Source organism: Nerophis lumbriciformis, linkage group LG33, assembly GCF_033978685.3.
Source record: "Nerophis lumbriciformis linkage group LG33, RoL_Nlum_v2.1, whole genome shotgun sequence".
Classification (NCBI taxonomy): Eukaryota; Metazoa; Chordata; class Actinopteri; order Syngnathiformes; family Syngnathidae; genus Nerophis; species Nerophis lumbriciformis.
In genome coordinates, this window is record NC_084580.2 from 22,503,352 (window position 1) to 22,523,568 (window position 20,217).

General features: G+C 40.5%; 2 protein-coding genes across 3 annotated transcripts; both read left to right on the forward strand.

Annotated features, from left to right (window-relative positions):
• The first annotated feature begins 91 nt into the window (after positions 1-91).
• LOC133575590 (major histocompatibility complex class I-related gene protein-like) lies at positions 92-3,901 on the forward strand. The gene is made up of 6 exons (XM_061928279.1): positions 92-236; positions 1,184-1,450; positions 1,625-1,903; positions 3,267-3,575; positions 3,679-3,777; positions 3,876-3,901. Exons 1-6 carry the CDS (start codon positions 179-181, stop codon positions 3,899-3,901), a joined length of 1,038 nt encoding a protein of 345 aa, XP_061784263.1. The 5' UTR covers positions 92-178.
• A 7,576-nt stretch (positions 3,902-11,477) lies between these two features.
• On the forward strand, positions 11,478-19,660 carry LOC133575765 (major histocompatibility complex class I-related gene protein-like). Of its 2 annotated transcripts, XM_061928587.2 has the most exons (8): positions 11,478-11,605; positions 12,553-12,819; positions 12,993-13,271; positions 14,453-14,761; positions 14,865-14,972; positions 15,071-15,088; positions 18,186-18,260; positions 18,391-19,660. In XM_061928587.2, the coding sequence occupies exons 1-7, from the start codon at positions 11,548-11,550 to the stop codon at positions 18,227-18,229; spliced, it is 1,083 nt and encodes a 360-aa protein (XP_061784571.1). In that variant the 5' UTR covers positions 11,478-11,547; the 3' UTR covers positions 18,230-18,260; positions 18,391-19,660. The 2 variants fall into 2 exon arrangements, with proteins under 2 accessions (XP_061784571.1, XP_061784570.1); XM_061928586.2 differs by having other exon boundaries at positions 18,186-19,660.
• Positions 19,661-20,217: the final 557 nt, after the last annotated feature.

Below are 20,217 nucleotides of genomic sequence, written 5' to 3' on the forward strand. Positions count from 1 at the left end.
TTTACATTTTAATGTCATTGTTGTAACACTCCCTGCTTGTTGAGCAGGAAGTAGAAAGTTAATTTGGCTTTGGCGTCCATTTCATGTTTACTCGTGAAGCAAGTTGTCGTCGCCTTGTTTTTCTCTGAGGATTAAAACTAGAAACTTTTTTTATTGACTTGTGCACTTGTGACATTTAATGATGAACTTGCTTTTCTTCTTTCTCCTAGTTGTACAAACACACAGCGTGACGCCTGGTAAGTCCACTTTCTTGACAACTTTATACACCTCATTCCTACATGCTCATTTCATCCTAAATACTTCTTCTCATTATTATTGACGCTCTTCTCTTTTCACAGACATCAATCAGTCAATAGTTTGCATCTTTATTTGTTGCTCAAATATTTAATGAGTCAAACTTGTTCAAGTTGTCTCACTTTAACAGCAAACTACATCAAACTTTTTACTTTAGCATTTCCGGGAACGTTAGTTTCACTTTTAAATAGGACAATAACAATAATTAATCCAGGAAACAATCAGTAGTATCAGTTATAAAATGAGATGTAGATCAGAAAGTTAACTCAAAATTACAGCGTGGGAATTTCTGGATACAAGGAAGTAGACGTGGGACGAGGCAAGGCATGGACATGAACATGGAGGCTAGACAGGCACGAAAGCTCGAGACAATCTGGCACAGAACAAGGGGAGGCATGGGCTTATATGGAACTTGAGGGTAATAGGAAACAGGTGGAAACAATCAAGGGTCAGGGATGATGTCAGACTGGTGACACAAGAGGAAGGACCTGTGATCTGAAACAAAAGGAGTTGCTTTTCAAAATAAAACATGCAAATCACAAGACAGAAAAAACCAAGACAAGACTTCCCTCACCACGGTGTGGCAGTGACATCACTAGTTTGAACTTCCCCTCACCTAGAAAAACTACTTTTACTTCTCTGCTAGCAATAATGTCATATATTTATTTGACAATTACAGTTAGAGAAGGAAATAAGTCAAGTTATTCATGTGTGTGGTCTTAAAGTGAGGTATAAATATGAAATATTGTCTCTTAGAACAGGAAGTGATTGTTTACTGTGTGAAGCAGCAGTGTTTGAAGTTGAAATGAAGACAACATCATTTCAAATAGGAATTGTTCAACATGAAACTAAACAATCAAATGTTGTTTTTCTGCCTTTTGTCTTTCAGTGATTCATTCACTCAAGTATTTCACCACTGCATCCTCTCAAGTTCCAAACTTCCCAGAGTTTGTGAGTGTTGGTTATGTTGATGAAGTTGAGATTAGTTACTATGACAACAACATCAGGAAAGCAGAATCCAAACAGGACTGGATGAACAAAATCACAGCAGAGGATCCAAACTACTGGCAGATACAAACAGAGAACAATGTTGTTAATGAACATCTCTCCAAAGACAACATTGAAAAAGCCAAGAAGCGTTTCAACCAAACTGGAGGTTTGTTTATGTTGAACTTTCTACTATTCTAATATATTTGATATGTTTATACTGTATTAAAAACACACATTACTGCACTGATATACCTTGTCTCTGTCCATCCCATAATAACCTACAACAAAGACATGTAGTGTGTTAGTTTCACTCTGCTTTACAACACTTTGTGTCTCTCAGGTGTTCACACTTTCCAGGTGATGTCAGGATGTGAATGGAATGATGAGACTGATGAGGTTAAAGGTTGGCATCAGATCAGTTATGATGGAGAAGATTTCATATCGTTGGACATGAAAACATGGACATGGACTGCAGCAAAACAACAAGCTTTCCCCACCAAACTCAAGTGGGACCAAGACATACTTTATCTAGACTACCATAAGTATTATTACACTGAGCGTTGTCCTTCTTACTTGAAGAAGTATGTGGAGTATGGGAAGAAGGTCCTAATGAGAACAGGTAGAAGCACACCTTGTACTTTCACCTTTTAACATGTTAGCACTCCCCCTATAGGAACATTACTGACATTACACTTTATACTCTTTTCTCTTCACCTCCTTTTCTCTACATATTTACCTCCATTCTCTCCTCTTCTCTCCATCTTTACCTTCATTCTCTTCTTTTCTCTCCATCTTTACCTTCATTCTCTCATTTTCTCACCATTTTACCTCCATTCTCTCATTTTCTCTCCATCTTTTCCTCCATTCTCTTCTTTTCTCTCTATCTTTACCTTTTATTCTCACCTTTTCTCTCCATCTTTCCCTTCATTTTTTCCTTTTCTCTCCATCTTTCCCCCCATTCTCTCCTTTTATCACCATATTTACCTTTTATTCTCTCATTTTTTCTCCATCTTTACCTCCATTCTCTCCTTTTCTCTCCATCTTTACCTCCATTCTCTCCTTTTCTCTCCATCTTTACCTCCATCTTCTCCTTTTCTCTCCATCTTTACCTTTTATTCTCACCTTTTCTTTCCATCTTTACCTTCATTTACTCCATCGTTACCTTCATTCTCGCCTTTTCTCTCTTTCTTTACCTACATTTTCTCCTTTTTTCTCCATCTTTGCCTCAAAATTTCTCCTTTTTTCTGCATCTTTGCCTTCTTTTCTCTTATCTTTCCCTTCATTTTCTCCTTTTCTCCGTCTTTACCTCCATTCTCTCCTTTTGTCACCATCTTTACCTTTTATTCTCACCTTTTCTCTCCACCTTTTCCTCCATTCTCTCCATTTCTCTTTACTTTCATTCTCTCCTTCTCTCCATCTTTAACTCCTTTCCCTCCATCTTTACCTCCATTCTCTCTTTTTCTCTCCATCTTTACCTCCATTCCCTCCCTTTATTTCTATCTTGACCTTCATTCTTTCCTTTTCTCTCCATCTTGACCTTCATTCTTTCCTTTTTTTCTGCATCTTTGCCTTCATTCTCTCTTTTTCTCTCCATCTTTACCTTCATTCTCTCTTTTTCTCTCCATCTTTACCTTAATTCTCTCCTTTTCCCTTCATCTGTACCTCCATTCTCTCTTTTTCTCTCCATCTTTCCCTTCATTTTCTCCTTTTCTCTTCATCTTCACCTCCATTCTCTCCTTTTATCACCATATTTACCTTTTATTCTCATCTTTTCTCTCTGTCTTTACCTTGATTTACTCCATCGTTACCTTCATTCTCGCCTTTTCTCTCTCTCTTTACCTACATTTTCTCCTTTTTTTCTATCTTTACCTCCATTTTGTCCATTTATCTCCATCTGTACCTTTATTCTCTTTGTTTCACTCCATCTTTACCTCCATCTTCTCTCCACGTCATCCTCCATCCACATGTCACTTCCTGGGCAGAGCTTCCAGAGGTGTTCCTCCTCCAGAAGACGCCATCCTCTCCGGTCAGCTGCATGGCGACAGGTTTCTACCCCGACCGAGCCGACTTGTTTTGGAGGAAAGACGGCGAGCAGATCTTCGAGGACGTGGAGCACGGAGAGCTGCTCCCCAACCACGACGGAACCTTCCAGAAGTCGGTGGAGCTGAAATTGGAGGTGACGGCCGAGGTGGAGGGCAAGTACGAATGTGTGTTCCGGCTGTCTGGCGTTGAGGAGGACCTGGTCACCAAGCTGGAGAGAAGAAGCATCCTGAGCAACGCAAGCCATGAAGGTGAGAAAGACACATGTTGAATAGTGTCAATGTAACCACCTGATGTTCCTTCATGGGACTTATGAAGCAGCTGTCAAACAAATCAATCATACCATACCAACAGGCAACGTGAGCCTCACTGCCACGCTGGCGGTCCTCGCTGTGGTGGTCCTCTTGATCATCATCATCATCTTCATCATCAAGCATCGCCAAAGCAGACAAAGTGAGGGACACAAATGTTTCCTCTTTTAGGAAGACGTGAAAAAGTCTCTGCTGTCATTTATGAGATGTGAATTTCACCTGCTTTCTCTTTCATTCCAGTCAAGTACAATCCAGCTGGTAAGTAAAACATCTTCTCTTTCTTGGAAAGCATAACAATAAACAAAGCAGTGGTGAAGCATCACTCACACACTTTGTAAGTTTACCCCCACAAAGATTGAAATATCATTTATTACATATTCATCTTTGTTATATACCTTTATGTCAGGTATATTCAATATAATATTGACTTTCTGTTTCTCTTACCATCAAAATTCTGGATTGTTGGTATCTTTGTAAGGGTCAACTTGCAAACTTCCTGTTTTAAGGTGTGATGTAGACACGTGTTACAAGTTTAGCAGGAAAATAAAAGCTTCCCTCCATTAGGAGTAGCTTGATACTGGTGTAAGCGCACGCAATAGAAAGTATCACAGACAACTTTTGATGAGTCGTCATGATACCGAACATCAAGGGCCTGATCTACTAAAGGTTTGTGTATTAAAACATGTGCAAACCTCATCTACTTAACTCGTGCGCAGAGTCTCTGAAATGAGCGAAATAGAGAGCGCAATCCATTTAGCGTGTCTTGTCTTCATGTACAGTCCTGGTCAAAAGTTTACATACACTTGTAAAGAACATCAATCAATCAATCAATGTTTATTTACAGTATATAGCCATAAATCACAAGTGTCTCAAAGGGCTGCACAAGCCACAACGACATCCTCTGTTCAGATCCCATATAAGGGTAAGGAAAAACTCAAAACCCAGTGGGATGTCAATGAGAATGACTATGAGAAACCTTGGAGAGGACCGGGGAGACCAGATGCAATGGACGCCGAGAGGGTCTGAGATAATATTGTGAAAGTCCAGTCCATAGTGGATCTAACATAATAGTGAGAGTCCAGTCCATAGTGGGGCCAGCAGGAGACCATCTCGAGCCGAGATGGGTCAGCGGCGCAGAGATGTCCCCAACCGATGCACAGGCCAGCGGTCCACCCCGGGTCCAGACTCTGGACAGCCAGCACTTCATCCATGGCCACCAGACCTGTGCCCCCCCCCTCCACAAAGGAGAGGAGGGCAGAAAAGAAAAGTAGTGGCAGATCAACTGGTCTAAAAAGAGGGTCTATTTAAAGGCTTGAGTATACAAATGAGTTTTAAGATGGGACTTAAATGCTTCTACTGAGGTAGCATCTCTAACTGTTACCGGGAGGGCATTCCATAGTACTGGAGCCCCAATAGAAAACGCTCTATAGCCTGCAGACTTTTTTTGGGCTCTGGGAATCACTAATAAGCCGGAGTTCTTTGAATGCAGATTTCTTGCCGGGACATATGGTACAATACAATCGACAAGATAGGATGGAGCTAGACCGTGTAGTATTTTATACGTAAGTAGTAAAACCTTAAAGTTACATCTTAAGTGCACAGGAAGCCAGTGCAGGTGAGCCAGTATAGGTATATGTATATGTATTGTTGCGTTTGGACCAGATGTTCCTCCCAGGGAATTTAAATTGCCGGTCAATCCCAACTTCTTTTGATAACACATAAGCTGAGATCAATTTGACCACCAGACAGAATGGGTACTTTGTGATTTATTTTCAAAACTTTGAAAATAAACATGAGACCAATCCAGTACAGCAAGCCTTCACTAGCGCAGCTAAAATGGTCTAATCTAACATACGGAAAAACTTCTCTTCTATAATGTCTCCATCGCCTCCACCCTCCAGAAGTAATACAAACGTCCATTGTTCTACTCTGAGAAGAGACAGGACAGGATAAGCTAAGAGAAAGGAGTATTTTTACTCCCTGCATTCCTAGCTCAAGGTTGACACACACAGTACTTGCAGACAACCAAAAGAGAACAACTGGAAGAACACTAGCTGTTTGTAATATGACTATGAAAGTAAAGAAGTAACACACAAAAATGGATGGATGGTAATTATCTGCCTCCGTCAGTATATATGTATATAAAGGTATATACAGTATAGGCGTAATATGATCAAACATTCTTGTTCTTGTCAAAAGTCTAGCAGCCGCATTTTGTACCAACTGTAATCTTTTAATACTAGACATAGGGAGACCCGAAAATAATATGTTACAATAATCGAGACGAGACGTAACGAACGCATGAATAATGATCTCAGCGTCGCTAGTGGACAAAATGGAACAAATTTTAGCGATATTACGGAGATGAAAGAAGGCCGTTTGAGTAACACTCTTAATGTGTGACTCAAATGAGAGAGTTGGGTAGAAGATAGAACATAATGTCATGGCTGTCTTGAGTTTCCAATCATTTCTACAACTCTTATTTTTTTGTGAAAGAGTGATTGGAGCACATACTTGTTGGTCACAAAAAACATTCATGAAGTTTGGTTCTTTTATGAATTTATTATGGGTCTACTGAAAATGTGAGCAAATGTGCTGGGTCAAAAGTATACATACAGCAATGTTAATATTTGCTTACATGTCCCTTGGCAAGTTTCACTGCAATAAGGCGTTTTTGAGTTTTTGACCACTCCTCTTGACAAAATTGGTGCAGTTCAGCTAAATGTGTTGGTTTTCTGACATGGACTTGTTTCTTCAGCATTGCCCACACGTATAAGTCAGGACTTTGGGAAGGCCATTTTAAAATTCATTCATTCTAGCCTGATTTAGCCATTCCTTTACCACTTTTGACGTGTGTTTGGGGTCATTGTCCTGTTGGAACACCCAACTGCGCCCAAGACCCAACCTCTGGGCTGATGATTTTAGGTTGTCTGGAAAAATTTGGAGGTAATTCTCCTTTTTCATTGTCCCATTTACTCTCTGTAAAGCACCAGTTCCATTGGAGGCAAAACAGGCCCAGAGCATAATACTACCACCACCATGCTTGACGGTAGGGGTGGTGTTCCTGGGATTAAATGCCTCACTTTTTCTCCTCCAAACATATTGCTGGGTATTGTGGCCTAACAACATAATTTTTGTTTCATCTGACATCACATGGACAAGGATATGACCTTCTGGAGGAAAGTTCTGTAAAGTTCTGGGACAATGCAAAAAAAGGATTACCTACAAATTCAAAAGTAGAAGAGCAGAATTCTGCTTCTTGATGCTTCTGATTGAATTGACAGCTGAAAAGATGTGATATGAGTGAAGATGCACCTCCTGGATGGACTTCCTTCACCAGAGTGAGGTGTTGGCTTAGCATGAGCAGCGTAAGCAGCTCACGGTGCGTTTTGTGCTCCCACAGCTGGTGACGCTGGTAACGAGCTCTCAGAGAGACGTGAAGGCTGAAGGCTGAGTGAGACACAGCAGTCGGCACACAGTGAGGACTTTTCTTTTTCATGCACCTCCAAATGTTCTTCTGACTTTGTGTGAAGATGATGTTCACTCTGCCACATGCTAACATCTGCACTTGGATTCACCTGCTTTGCTGAGTCATCTTCTTCCTCCAGGATGCTTTGTGCACTGGAACACAGAGAGATGTCTCCATCGCTGAGGGACCTCATCACACTTGGACATTTATGCACTAATTGCTCCTCATCTCATCCATCATGTCTTCTTTGGCTCTTAAAGGCCGAGAAAACACCTTCAATCTGCATTTCTCAACACTATTTTGCCAGTCAATCATGTTGATGTTGATCTTTGTGTCCATGTAGTTGTGATGTCATCATTTGGGGCTCATGTGTCATCACATTGACAAGGATTTCTTCTTTCCTTTTCAAACCAATAGACAGCTGCTTATCAGTGACATTCACCTTGTGTCACATGTCATCTTTATTTCTACTAATATTTTGGAACAATAGTACCATTTTTCGGTACTTGTGTATGTTAATGTTAATTTTTTGGTAATAATTTTTTTAATGTAACATTTAAAAATGTTGTCCAGTTGTTATATCTTGTTTTCTGATGACATTAGTCTCATTTGCAATGCAGTTGCACTTCCAAGACCATTAGATGGCAGCACTGTGTAACTATTTATGGTATGTTGTCAAACTAGAAAGTGGCTTTTTTCCAGGAAGACTAATGTGTTAGGTTGCGCCCTACAAAGGGGCAATACTGTAAGTATTGTCCTCATTACACAAAACTGTAAAATTCCAACTATAATCTTAGTTGTCGTTTCCTTTACCAAATTCGAAGGTGTTGAAATCGCCATGTAAAATTACTCTTGCTAATAGTAGCCTGTCTATGGCAAATCCTATCTAAATTATACGCTAGCGCATTTTGAAAAAGTGTAGCATTACTTTACGTTTGAGCGTTTTTGTTTTTATGAAGCACACTTTGTTGGTGTTGAAAATGGCAAGGTGACTTAGAGGGAGTTTGGCTGAGCCCGTGTTTAGTCTGAAAGCAGACATGACCAGTCTGAAACCGGACATGACATCACATGCAACAAAGGTATCCAACTATGGCGCCGTGAATTGATAGTACCGAGGGAATTTGGACATTACCTACAAAAGCACTGAATTGGGCAGCCAACCCTACCAGTTAGTGTGACGGAGGGGGACAGTGACACAACAGTTTTATGACAAAGTGTGGCAAAATGTTTATATTTATTTAAACAATTTTCTGTTTTTCCGTTCCTCTTTGCATAGTCATATTTTTGCTTGATTGCCAAACATGGCGAGGATGTCATTTGGGAAGTAAACAAGGTAGGCCGTTCATTTACTCTTGGTATTCAGTGTTTTATGTGTACTATGTTTCATGTACATTCTGGCTGTTTTATCCAGTAAAAACTTGTCAAATACAATTCTGTGTTGGAGGTGGTTTGTCATTACACACATGATAACACTTTCAGCTTGCAGTCATGCAAAACAAGTGTCAAATGTCTCAAGTATTCCTGTAAAAAAGACACAAGCACATACAGCAGATTGTGAGACACTTTTACAGATAAAATAAGATCTCTTTTTCCAGCTGTTTGAATTATTTAGTGTGAATTTGGGTTTGCATCACATTGAATTATTTACATTATTTACAATCCGGGGTGTGGAGGGGGGTTAGGTTTGGTTGTTATCATCAGTCATCAACAATTGAGAACAGAGAAATGGATATTGGAACAGTGTAGGTCTGACTTGGTAGGATATGGACAGCAAGTAGTGGGCAGAGAGAGAGAGAGAGAGAGAGAGAGAGAGAGAGAGAGAGAGAGAGAGAGAGAGAGAGAGAGAGAGAGAGAGAGAGAGAGAGACAGAGAACAGAAGGCATAAGAAAAAGTATCTGCATTTGATTGTTTACATTTGATTATTTACAATCCGGGGAGGGTGTTAGTTTAGGGTTGAAGTTGCCTGGAGGTGAACTTTTATTGCGGTTTTGAAGGAGGATAGAGATGCACTTTCTTTTACACCTGTTGGGAGCGCATTCCACATTGATGTGGCATAGAAAGAGAATGAGTTAAGACCTTTGTTAGTTCGGAATCTGGGTTTAACGTGGTTAGTGGAGCTCCCCCTGGTGTTGTGGTTATGGCGGTCATTTACGTTAAGGAAGTAGTTCGACATGTACTTCGGTATCAGGGAGGTGTAGCGGATTTTATAGACTAGGCTCAGTGCAAGTTGCTTTACTCTGTCCTCCACCCTGAGCCAGCCCACTTTGGAGAAGTGGGTAGGAGTGAGGTGGGATCTGGGGTGGAGGTCTAGAAGTAATCTGACTAGCTTGTTCTGGGATGTTTGGAGTTTAGATTTGAAGGTTTTGGATAAATGATAAATGATAAATGGGTTATACTTTTATAGCGCTTTTCTACCTTCAAGGTACTCAAAGCGCTTTGACAGTATTTCCACATTCACCCATTCACACACACATTCACACACTGATGGCGGGAGCTGCCATGCAAGGCGCTAACCAGCAGCCATCAGGAGCAAGGGGTGAAGTGTCTTGCCCAAGGACACAACGGACGTGACTAGGATGGTAGAAGGTGGGGATTGAACCCCAGTAACCAGCAACCCTCCGATTGCTGGCACGGCCACTCTACCAACTCCAGGAGGTGCATGCGTAATCGAAAAAGGGTTGAACGAGAGTTCTCGCCAGAATCCTCATGGTGCTTTTGTTGACCAGAGAGGAGATTCTATAGAGAAATCTTGTTCGTTGGTTGACCTTTTTGATTACCTTGGTTGCCATTTTATCACAGGAAAGATTAGCCTCTAGAATGGAACCTAGGTAGGTGACCTCATCTTTCCTGGTGATAATAATGTCATAAACCTACATGTGTGACACGTTAGCCTGGTGAGAATGTTTCTTACCACCCAGCCACCAATGTATGTGACACGGTTGTCCGATAAGGGACAGTTCTGAGGTGGTGTCCAGTTGGCATAGTCATTCTGGACAAAAACTCTTGGCACCACGTCAAAGGCATCTGGAATGTTGTCCTCCGAGTCCTCCGTCATAGGGAGGATCTTAGTGTTGTCTTGTGCTGTGGCTTTTCCAGTTTTGCTGGGTTCAATGCCAGCTTGGTGTTGGGATTGTTGTTGCAGCCTCCTGTTTATAATAAGAGCAGAGTACATAAATAAGATTGTGCATGAGCACGTTTATCTTACATTCTTATTAGCATATACATATATAGTTATTGATATTGTCTTTCTTAAAAGGCCTTATGCCTATATAAAAGATGAAACAATTAAAATGTTTCTCTTCATTTCATATTGTCGATTATCAACACACAGCACATGATTTATGAAGGTAAACAAACGTAACGAACAATCCTTGATGTGATTAAATGAGTGAGTCTTTCAAATATATCTTCGGAATCATTTTAAAGTTAAAGTCCCAACGATAGTCACACACACTTGGTGTGGTGCATTTGACCCACCCCCATGTTCACCCCCTGGGAGGTGAGGGGAGCAGTGAGCAGCATTGGTGGCCACAACCGGAAATAATTTTGGCCCTGCCAGGGCGCGGGCCCCTCTCTCGGGACGAACCCATTCCAGGGCGCACTGCCCTTCACACAGAAAAGATAACTCTCCCCGGGACCCCCGCCAGCTTCTCCGGGATCGCTTGCGTCACCGCACTGGGCGCCTCTCGGCGCCGATCTCGTAAATGTCAAATGAAGTGAAGTCAGTAACGTCTTGCTGATGATAAATGATTTCAATCTTTAAAAACAATATTTTTTATTAAGAGTGTAAAAATCCACTCCATCCCATTGTAAATATCTTTTTTTAATGATCGCTTTTATATTTGCTGCTAAACCTTTCTGCAAGGATTCAGGTAATTAAACAGAAGCCTAATGGGACTCTAGACCATGGTCTGAAACCCGGAAGTGGCCAGATGTGCCTCTAGGTCACGTGATTGCAAGCCAGCTATAAGACATTTTGTGCTCAAACTCTCACTTCTTTTATTTCTACGCTGCAGCTGCTTGACCATCGTGTCAATTAAGCCACGAAGAAGAACAAACCGTATGACGTCATATGCAACCCAGCTCGTGAGAGCTACATTTTTCATACACAAAAGTCGCTTTCTTAAAGTGAAACCCAATTTCCGACGTTAAAATATTAATTCAACCTTAAATTAACAGCCTTAAATTAATATCTTTGTTGGAGGAATTGAAGTTGTTTTAAACAAGTCCAATTTTGTATTTATTTCATTTACTTATATTTTTTCTTTACATTTTAATCTCATTGTTGTAACACTCCCTGCTTGTTGAGCAGGAAGTAGAAAGTTAGATTGGCTTTGGCGCACACTTCATGTTTACTCGTGAAGCAAGTTGTCGTCGCCTTGTTTTTCTCTGAGGATTAAAACTAGAAATTTTTTATATTGACTTGTGCACTTGTGACATTTAATGATGAACTTGATTTTCTTCTTTCTCCTAGTTGTACAAACACACAGCGTGACGCCTGGTAAGTCCACTTTCTTGACAACTTTATACACCTCATTCCTACATGCTCATTTCATCCTAAATACTTCTTCTCATTATTATTGACGCTCTTCTCTTTTCACCAACATCAATCAGTCAATAGTTTGCATCTTTATTTGTTGCTCAAATATTTAATGATTCAAACTTGTTCAAGTTGTCTCACTTTAACAGCAAACTACATCAAACTTTTTACTTTAGCATTTCCGAAAACGTTGGTTTCACTTTTAAATAGGAAAATAACAATAATTAATCCAGGAAACAATCAGTAGTATCAGTTATAAAATGAGATGTAGATCAGAAAGTTAACTCAAAATTACAGCGTGGGAATTTATGGATACAAGGAAGTAGACGTGGGACGAGGCAAGGCATGGACATGAACATGGAGGCTAGACAGGCACGAAAGCTCGAGACAATCTGGCACAGAACAAGGGGAGGCATGGGCTTATATGGAACTTGAGGGTAATAGGAAACAGGTGGAAACAATCAAGGGTCAGGGATGATGTCAGACTGGTGACACAAGAGGAAGGACCCGTGATCTGAAACAAAAGGAGTTGCTTTTCAAAATAAAACATGCAAATCACAAGACAGAAAAAACCAAGACAAGACTTCCCTCACCGCGGTGTGGCAGTGACATCACTAGTTTGAACTTCCCCTCACCTAGAAAAACTACTTTTACTTCTCTGCTAGCAATAATGTCATATATTTATTTGACAATTACAGTTAGAGAAGGAAATAAGTCAAGTTATTCATGTGTGTGGTCTTAAAGTGAGGTATAAATATGAAATATTGTCTCTTAGAACAGGAAGTGATTGTTTACTGTGAGAAGCAGCAGTGTTTGAAGTTGAAATGAAGACAACATCATTTCAAATAGGAATTGTTCAACATGAAACTAAACAATCAAATGTTGTTTTTCTGCCTTTTGTCTTTCAGTGATTCATTCACTCAAGTATTTCACCACTGCATCCTCTCAAGTTCCAAACTTCCCAGAGTTTGTGAGTGTTGGTTATGTTGATGAAGTTGAGATTAGTTACTATGACAACAACATCAGGAAAGCAGAATCCAAACAGGACTGGATGAACAAAATCACAGCAGAGGATCCAAACTACTGGCAGAGACAAACAGAGAGGAATTTTGTTACTGAACATGTCTTCAAAGACAACATTGAAATAGTCATGAAGCGTTTCAACCAAACTGGAGGTTTGTTTATGTTGAACTTTCTACTATTCTAATATATTTGATATTTGTATACTGTATTAAAAACACACATTACTGCACTGATATACCTTGTCTCTGTCCATCCCATAATAACCTACAACAAGACATGTAGTGTGTTAGTTTCACTCTGCTTTACAACACTTTGTGTCTCTCAGGTGTTCACATTGTCCAGATGATGTCAGGATGTGAATGGAATGATGAGACTGATGAGGTTAAAGGTTGGCATCAGTTCAGTTACGATGGAGAAGATTTCATATCGTTGGACATGAAAACATGGACATGGACTGCAGCAAAACAACAAGCTTTCCCCACCAAACTCAAGTGGGACCAAGAAATACTTAGACTAGACTACCATAAGTATTATTACACTGAGCGTTGTCCTTCTTACTTGAAGAAGTATGTGGAGTTTGGGAAGAAGGTCCTAATGAGAACAGGTAGAAGCACACCTTGTACTTTCACCTTTTAACATGTTAGCACTCCCCCTATAGGAACATTACTGACATTACACTTTATACTCTTTTTCTCTTCACCTCCTTTTCTCTCCATATTTGCCTCCATTCCCTCCCTTTCTCTCCATCTTTACTTTCATTCTCTTTTTTTTTCCATCTTTACCTCCATTCTCTCCTTTTCATTTCTTCTTTTCTCTCCATCTTTACCTCCATGTTATCCTTCTCTTTCCTTCTTTTCCTTCATTCTCTCCTTTTCTATCTATCTTTACCTTATTCCTCTCCTTTTCTATCCATTTTTATTTTCTTTCTCTCCTTTTCTATCCATCTTCTTCCCTTGCTCCCCATTTTTACCTTTATTCTCATTTTCTCTCCATCTTTAACTCCATTCTCTCCATCTTTAACGTAATTCTCTCCTTCTCTACCTCCATTTTCTGCATTTATCTCCGTCTTTACCTTCATTGTCTTATTCTCATTTTCTCTCCATCTTTAACTCCATTCTCTCCATCTTTAACGTAATTCTCTCCTTCTCTACCTCCATTTTCTGCATTTCTCTCCATCGTTACCTTTATTGTCTCATTTTCTCTCCATCTTTACCTTTATCCTCTCCTTTTCTTTCCATCTTTATGTCCAATCTCTCCATCTTTACCTTCATTCTCACGTTCCTCCTTTTCTCTTCTTTTGCCTCTATTTTCTTCTTCTGTCCTTCTTTACCTTCATTCTCTCCTTTTCTCTAATCTTTATTGTTTTTCTCTCCTTTTTACTTTCTTTCTCTCTTGTTCTCTCCTTCTTTACCTCCATTATCACCTTTTCTCTCCATCTTTACCTCCTTTCTCTCTATGTTTACTTCATTGTCTCCTGTTCTCTCCATTTTTTACCTCCTTTCTCTCCATCTTTATCTCCATTCTCTCTTTTTCTCTCCATTTTAACCTCCATTATCTTATTTTTTCTCCATCTTTACCTCCATTATCTCCTTTTTTCTCCATCTTTACCCTCACTTTCTCCTTCTTTACCTTTTATTTGCTCCATCCTTACCTTCATTTGTTCCATCCTTACCGTCATTCTCTCCTTTTTTCTCCATCTTTACCTCCATTTTCTCCTTTATTCTCCATTTTTACGTCCATCTTCTCTCCACGTCATCCTCCATCCACACGTCACTTCCTGGGCAGAGCTTCCAGAGGTGTTCCTCCTCCAGAAGACGCCATCCTCTCCGGTCAGCTGCATGGCGACAGGTTTCTACCCCGACCGAGCCGACTTGTTTTGGAGGAAAGACGGCGAGCAGATCTTCGAGGACGTGGAGCACGGAGAGCTGCTCCCCAACCCCGACGGAACCTTCCAGATGTCGGTGGAGCTGAAAGTGGAGGTGACGGCCGAGGTGGAGGGCAAGTACGAATGTGTGTTCCATCTGTCTGGCGTTGAGGAGGACCTGGTCACCAAGCTGGAGAGAAGAAGCATCCTGAGCAACGCAAGCCATGAAGGTGAGAAAGACACATGTTGAATAGTGTCAATGTAACCACCTGATGTTCCTTCATGGGACTTATGAAGCAGCTGTCAAACAAATCAATCATACCATACCAACAGGCAACGTGAGCCTCACTGCCACGCTGGCGGTCCTCGCTGTGGTGGTCCTCCTGGCGGCCGGAATCATTATCATCATCTTCATCATCAAGCATCGCCAAAGCAGACAAGGTGAGGGACACAAATGTTTCCTCTTTCAGGAAGACGTGAAAAAGTCTCTGCTGTCATTTATGAGATGTGAATTTCACCTGCTTTCTCTTTCATTCCAGCCAAGTACAATCCAGCTGGTAAGTAAAACATCTTCTCTTCCTTGGAAAGCATAACAATAAACAAAGCAGTGGTGAAGCATCACTCACACACTTTGTAAGTTTACCCCCACAAAGATTGAAATATCATTTATTACATATTCATCTTTGTTATACACCTTTATGTCAGGTATATTCAATATAATATTGACTTTCTGTTTCTGTTACCACCAAAATTCTGGATTGTTGGTATCTTTGTAAGGGTCAACTTGCAAACTTCCTGTTTTAAGGTGTGATGTAGACACGTGTTACAAGTTTAGCAGGAAAATAAAAGCTTCCCTCCATTAGGAGTAGCTTGATACTGGTGTAAGCGCACGCAATAGAAAGTATCACAGCCAACTTTTGATGAGTCGTCATGATAACGAACATCAAGGGCCTGATCTACTAAAGGTTTGTGTATTAAAACATGTGCAAACCTCATCTACTTAACTCGTGCGCAGAGTCTCTGAAATGAGCAAAATAGAGAGCGCAATCCATTTAGCGTGTCTTGTCTTCATGTACAGTCCTGGTCAAAAGTTTACATACACTTGTAAAGAACATCAATCAATCAATCAATGTTTATTTACAGTATATAGCCATAAATCACAAGTGTCTCAAAGGGCTGCACAAGCCACAACGACATCCTCTGTTCAGATCCCACATAAGGGCAAGGAAAAACTCACAACCCAGTGGGATGTCAATGAGAATGACTATGAGAAACCTTGGAGAGGACCGGGGAGACCAGATGCAATGGACGCCGAGAGGGTCTGACATAATATTGTGAGAGTCCAGTCCATAGTGGGGCCAGCAGGAGACCATCTCGAGCGGAGATGGGTCAGCGGCGCAGAGATGTTCCCAACCGATGCACAGGCCAGCGGTCCACCCCGGGTCCAGACTCTGGACAGCCAGCGTCCAGACCTGTGCCCCCCCCCTCCACAAAGGAGAGGAGGGCAGAAAATAAAAGTAACTGCAGATCAACTGGTCTAAAAAGGGGGTCTATTTAAAGGCTAGAGTATACAAATGAGTTTTAAGATGGGACTTAAATGCTTCTACTGAGGTAGCATCTCTAACTGTTACCGGGAGGGCATTCCAGAGTACTGGAGCCCCAATAGAAAACGCTCTATAGCCCGCAGACTTTTTTTGGGCTCTGGGAATCACTAATAAGCCGGAGTTCTTTGAACGCAGATTTCTTGCCGGGACATATGGTACAATACAATCGGCAAGATAGGATGGAGCTAGACCGTGTAGTATTTTATACGTAAGTAGTAAAACCTTAAAGTTACATCTTAAGTGCACAGGTAGCCAGTGCAGGTGAGCCAGTATAGGTATATGTATATGTATTGTTGCGTTTGGACCAGATGTTCCTCCCAGGGAATTTAAGTTGCTGGTCAATCCCAAGTTCTTTTGATGACACATAAGCTGAGATCAATTTGACCACCAGACAGAATGGGTACTTTGTGATTTATTTTCAAAGCTTTGAAAATAAACGTGAGACCAATCCAGTACAGCAAGCCTTCACTAGCGCAGCTAAAATGGTCTAATCTAACATACGGGAAAAATGTCTCTTCTATAATGTCTCCATCGCCTCCACCCTCCAGAAGTAATACAAACGTCCATTGTTCTACTCTGAGAAGAGACAGGACAGGATAAGGTAAGAGAAAGGAGTATTTTTACTCCCTGCATTCCGAGCTCAAGGTTGACACACACAGTACTTGCAGACAACCAAAAGAGAACAACTGGAAGAACAATAGCTGTTTGTAATATGACTATGAAAGTAAAGAAGTAACACACAAATATGGATATATGTAATTATCTGCCTCCGTCAGTATATATGTATATAAAGGTATATACAGTATAGGCGTAATATGATCAAACATTCTTGTTCTTGTCAAAAGTCTAGCAGCCACATTTTGTACCAACTGTAATCTTTTAATACTAGACATAGGGAGACCCGAAAATAATATGTTACAATAATCGAGACGAGACGTAACGAACGCATGAACAATGATCTCAGCGTCGCTAGTGGACAAAATGGAACAAATTTTAGCGATATTACGGCGATGAAAGAAGGCCGTTTTAGTTACACTCTTAATGTGTGACTCAAAGGAGAGAGTTGGGTAGAAGATAGAACATAATGTCATGGCTGTCTTGAGTTTCCAATCATTTCTACAACTCTTATTTTTTTGTGAAAGAGTGATTGGAGCACATACTTGTTGGTCACAAAAAACATTCATGAAGTTTGGTTCTTTTATGAATTTATTATGGGTCTACTGAAAATGTGAGCAAATGTGCTGGGTCAAAAGTATACATACAGCAATGTTAATATTTGCTTACATGTCCCTTGGCAAGTTTCACTGCAATAAGGCGCTTTTGAGTTTTTGACCACTCCTCTTGACAAAATTGGTGCAGTTCAGCTAAATGTGTTGGTTTTCTGACATGGACTTGTTTCTTCAGCATTGTTCACACGTATAAGTCAGGACTTTGGGAAGGCCATTCTAAAATTCATTCATTCTAGCCTGATTTAGCCATTCCTTTACCACTTTTGACGTGTGTTTGGGGTCATTGTCCTGTTGGAACACCCAACTGCGCCCAAGACCCAACCTCCGGGCTGATGATTTTAGGTTGTCTGGAAAAATTTGGAGGTAATTCTCCTTTTTCATTGTCCCATTTACTCTCTGTAAAGCACCAGTTCCATTGGCAGCAAAACAGGCCCAGAGCATAATACTACCACCACCATGCTTGACGGTAGGCATGGTGTTCCTGGTATTAAAGGCCTCACCTTTTCTCCTCCAAACATATTGCTGGGTATTGTGGCCTAACAACATAGTTTTTGTTTCATCTGACATCACATGGACAAGGATACGACCTTCTGGAGGAAAGTTCTGTAAAGTTCTGGGACAATGCAAAAAAAAGGATTACCTACAAATTCAAAAGTAGAAGAGCAGAATTCTGCTTCTTGATGCTTCTGATTGAATTGCCAGCTGAAAAGATGTGATATGAGTGAAGATGCACCTTCTGGATGGACTTCCTTCACCAGAGTGAGGTGTTGGCTTAGCATGAGCAGCGTAAGCAGCTCACGGTGCGTTTTGTGCTCCCACAGCTGGTGACGCTGGTAACGAGCTCTCAGAGAGACGTGAAGGCTGAAGGCTGAGTGAGACACAGCAGTCGGCACACAGTGAGGACTTTTCTTTTTCATGCACCTCCAAATGTTCTTCTGACTTTGTGTGAAGATGATGTTCACTCTGCCACATGCTAACATCTGCACTTGGATTCACCTGCTTTGCTGAGTCATCTTCTTCCTCCAGGATGCTTTGTGCACTGGAACACAGAGAGATGTCTCCATCGCTGAGGGACCTCATCACACTTGGACATTTATGCACTAATTGCTCCTCATCTCATCCATCATGTCTTCTTTGGCTCTTTATGGCTGAGAAAATCTGCATTTCTCAACACTATTTTGCCAGTCAATCATGTTGATGTTGATCTTTGTGTCCATGTAGTTGTGATGTCATCATTTGGGGCTCATGTGTCATCACATTGACAAGGATTTCTTCTTTCCTTTTCAAACCAATAGACAGCTGCTTATCAATGACATTCACCTTGTGTCACATGTCATCTTTATTTCTACTAATATTTTGGAACAATAGTACCATTTCTCGGTACTTGTGTATGTTAATGTACATTTTTTGGTAATCATTTTTTTAATGTAACATTTAAAAATGTTGTCCAGTTGTTATATCTTGTTTTCTGATGACATTAGTCTCATTTGCAATGCAGTTGCACTTCCAAGACCATTAGATGGCAGCACTGTGTAACTATTTATGGTATGTTGTCAAACTAGAAAGTGGCTTTTTTCCAGGAAGACTAATTTGTTAGGTTGAGCCCTACAAAGTGTCAATACTGTAAGTAGTGTCCTCAATACACAAAACTGTAAAATTCCAACTATAATCTTAGTTGTCGTTTCCTTTACCAAATTCGAAGGTGTTGAAATCGCCATGTAAAATGACTCATGCTAATAGTAGCCTGTCTATGGCAAATCCTATGTAAATTAGCCATACGCTAGCACATTTTGAAAGAGGGTAGCATTACTTTGCGTTTGAGCGTTTTTTTTTGTATGAAGCACACTTTGTTGGTGTTGAAAATGGCAAGGTGACTTAGAGGGAGTTTGGCTGAGTCCGGCCTGAGTGCTGCTTGAGTGATTGTTTACGTGAGCCCGTGTTTAGTCTGAAAGCAGACATGACCAGTCTGAAACCGGACATGACGTCACATGCAACAAAGGTATCGAACTATGGCATGGTTTGATTTTACGTGAATTGATTGTACCGAGGGAATTTGGTCATTACCTACAAAAGTACTGAATTAGGCAGCCAACCCTACCAGTTAGTGTGACGGAGGGGGACAGTGACACAACATTTTTATGACAAAGCGTTGCAAAATATTTATATTTTTTTAAACAATTTGCTGTTTTTCCGTTCTTTTTTGCATAGTCATATTTTTGCTTGATTGCCAAACATGGCGAGGATGTCATTTGGGAAGTAAACAAGGTAGGCCGTTCATTTACTCTTGATATTCAGTGTTTTATGTGTACTATGTTTCATGTACATTCTGGCTGTTTTATTCAGTAAAAACTTGTCAAATACAATTCTGTGTTGGAGGTGCTTTGTCATTACACACATGATAACACTTTCAGCTTGCAGTCATGCAAAACAAGTGTCAAATGTATTGCTGTAAAAAAGACAAGCACATACAGCAGATTGTGAGACACTTTTACGGATCAAATAAGATTTTTTTTTCCAGCTGTTTGAATTATTTAGTGTGAATTTGGGTTCGCCAACCGTCTCTTGAAAAACAGAATTAGAATGAGAAACAAAAGTATGTGTCACGTAATGAGCCTAAAAGGGGCGCACTTAGTCTCGTGTTATTGCCGTTCAGTTTCAGTTCAGTTTATGTGGAACATGCATACGACACATGTAATGCATCACATATTTCCAGTTGTTTCATGACAGCACGTCCGAAAAGGAGTAGGAAGAAGCAGAGTTTATTTAATCCTACTTATTTTCATATCATTGCAAATGTATCCCAGTTCCTTGTTCTCTGCAACAGAACAGTGAATAAATAATTAATATACCATA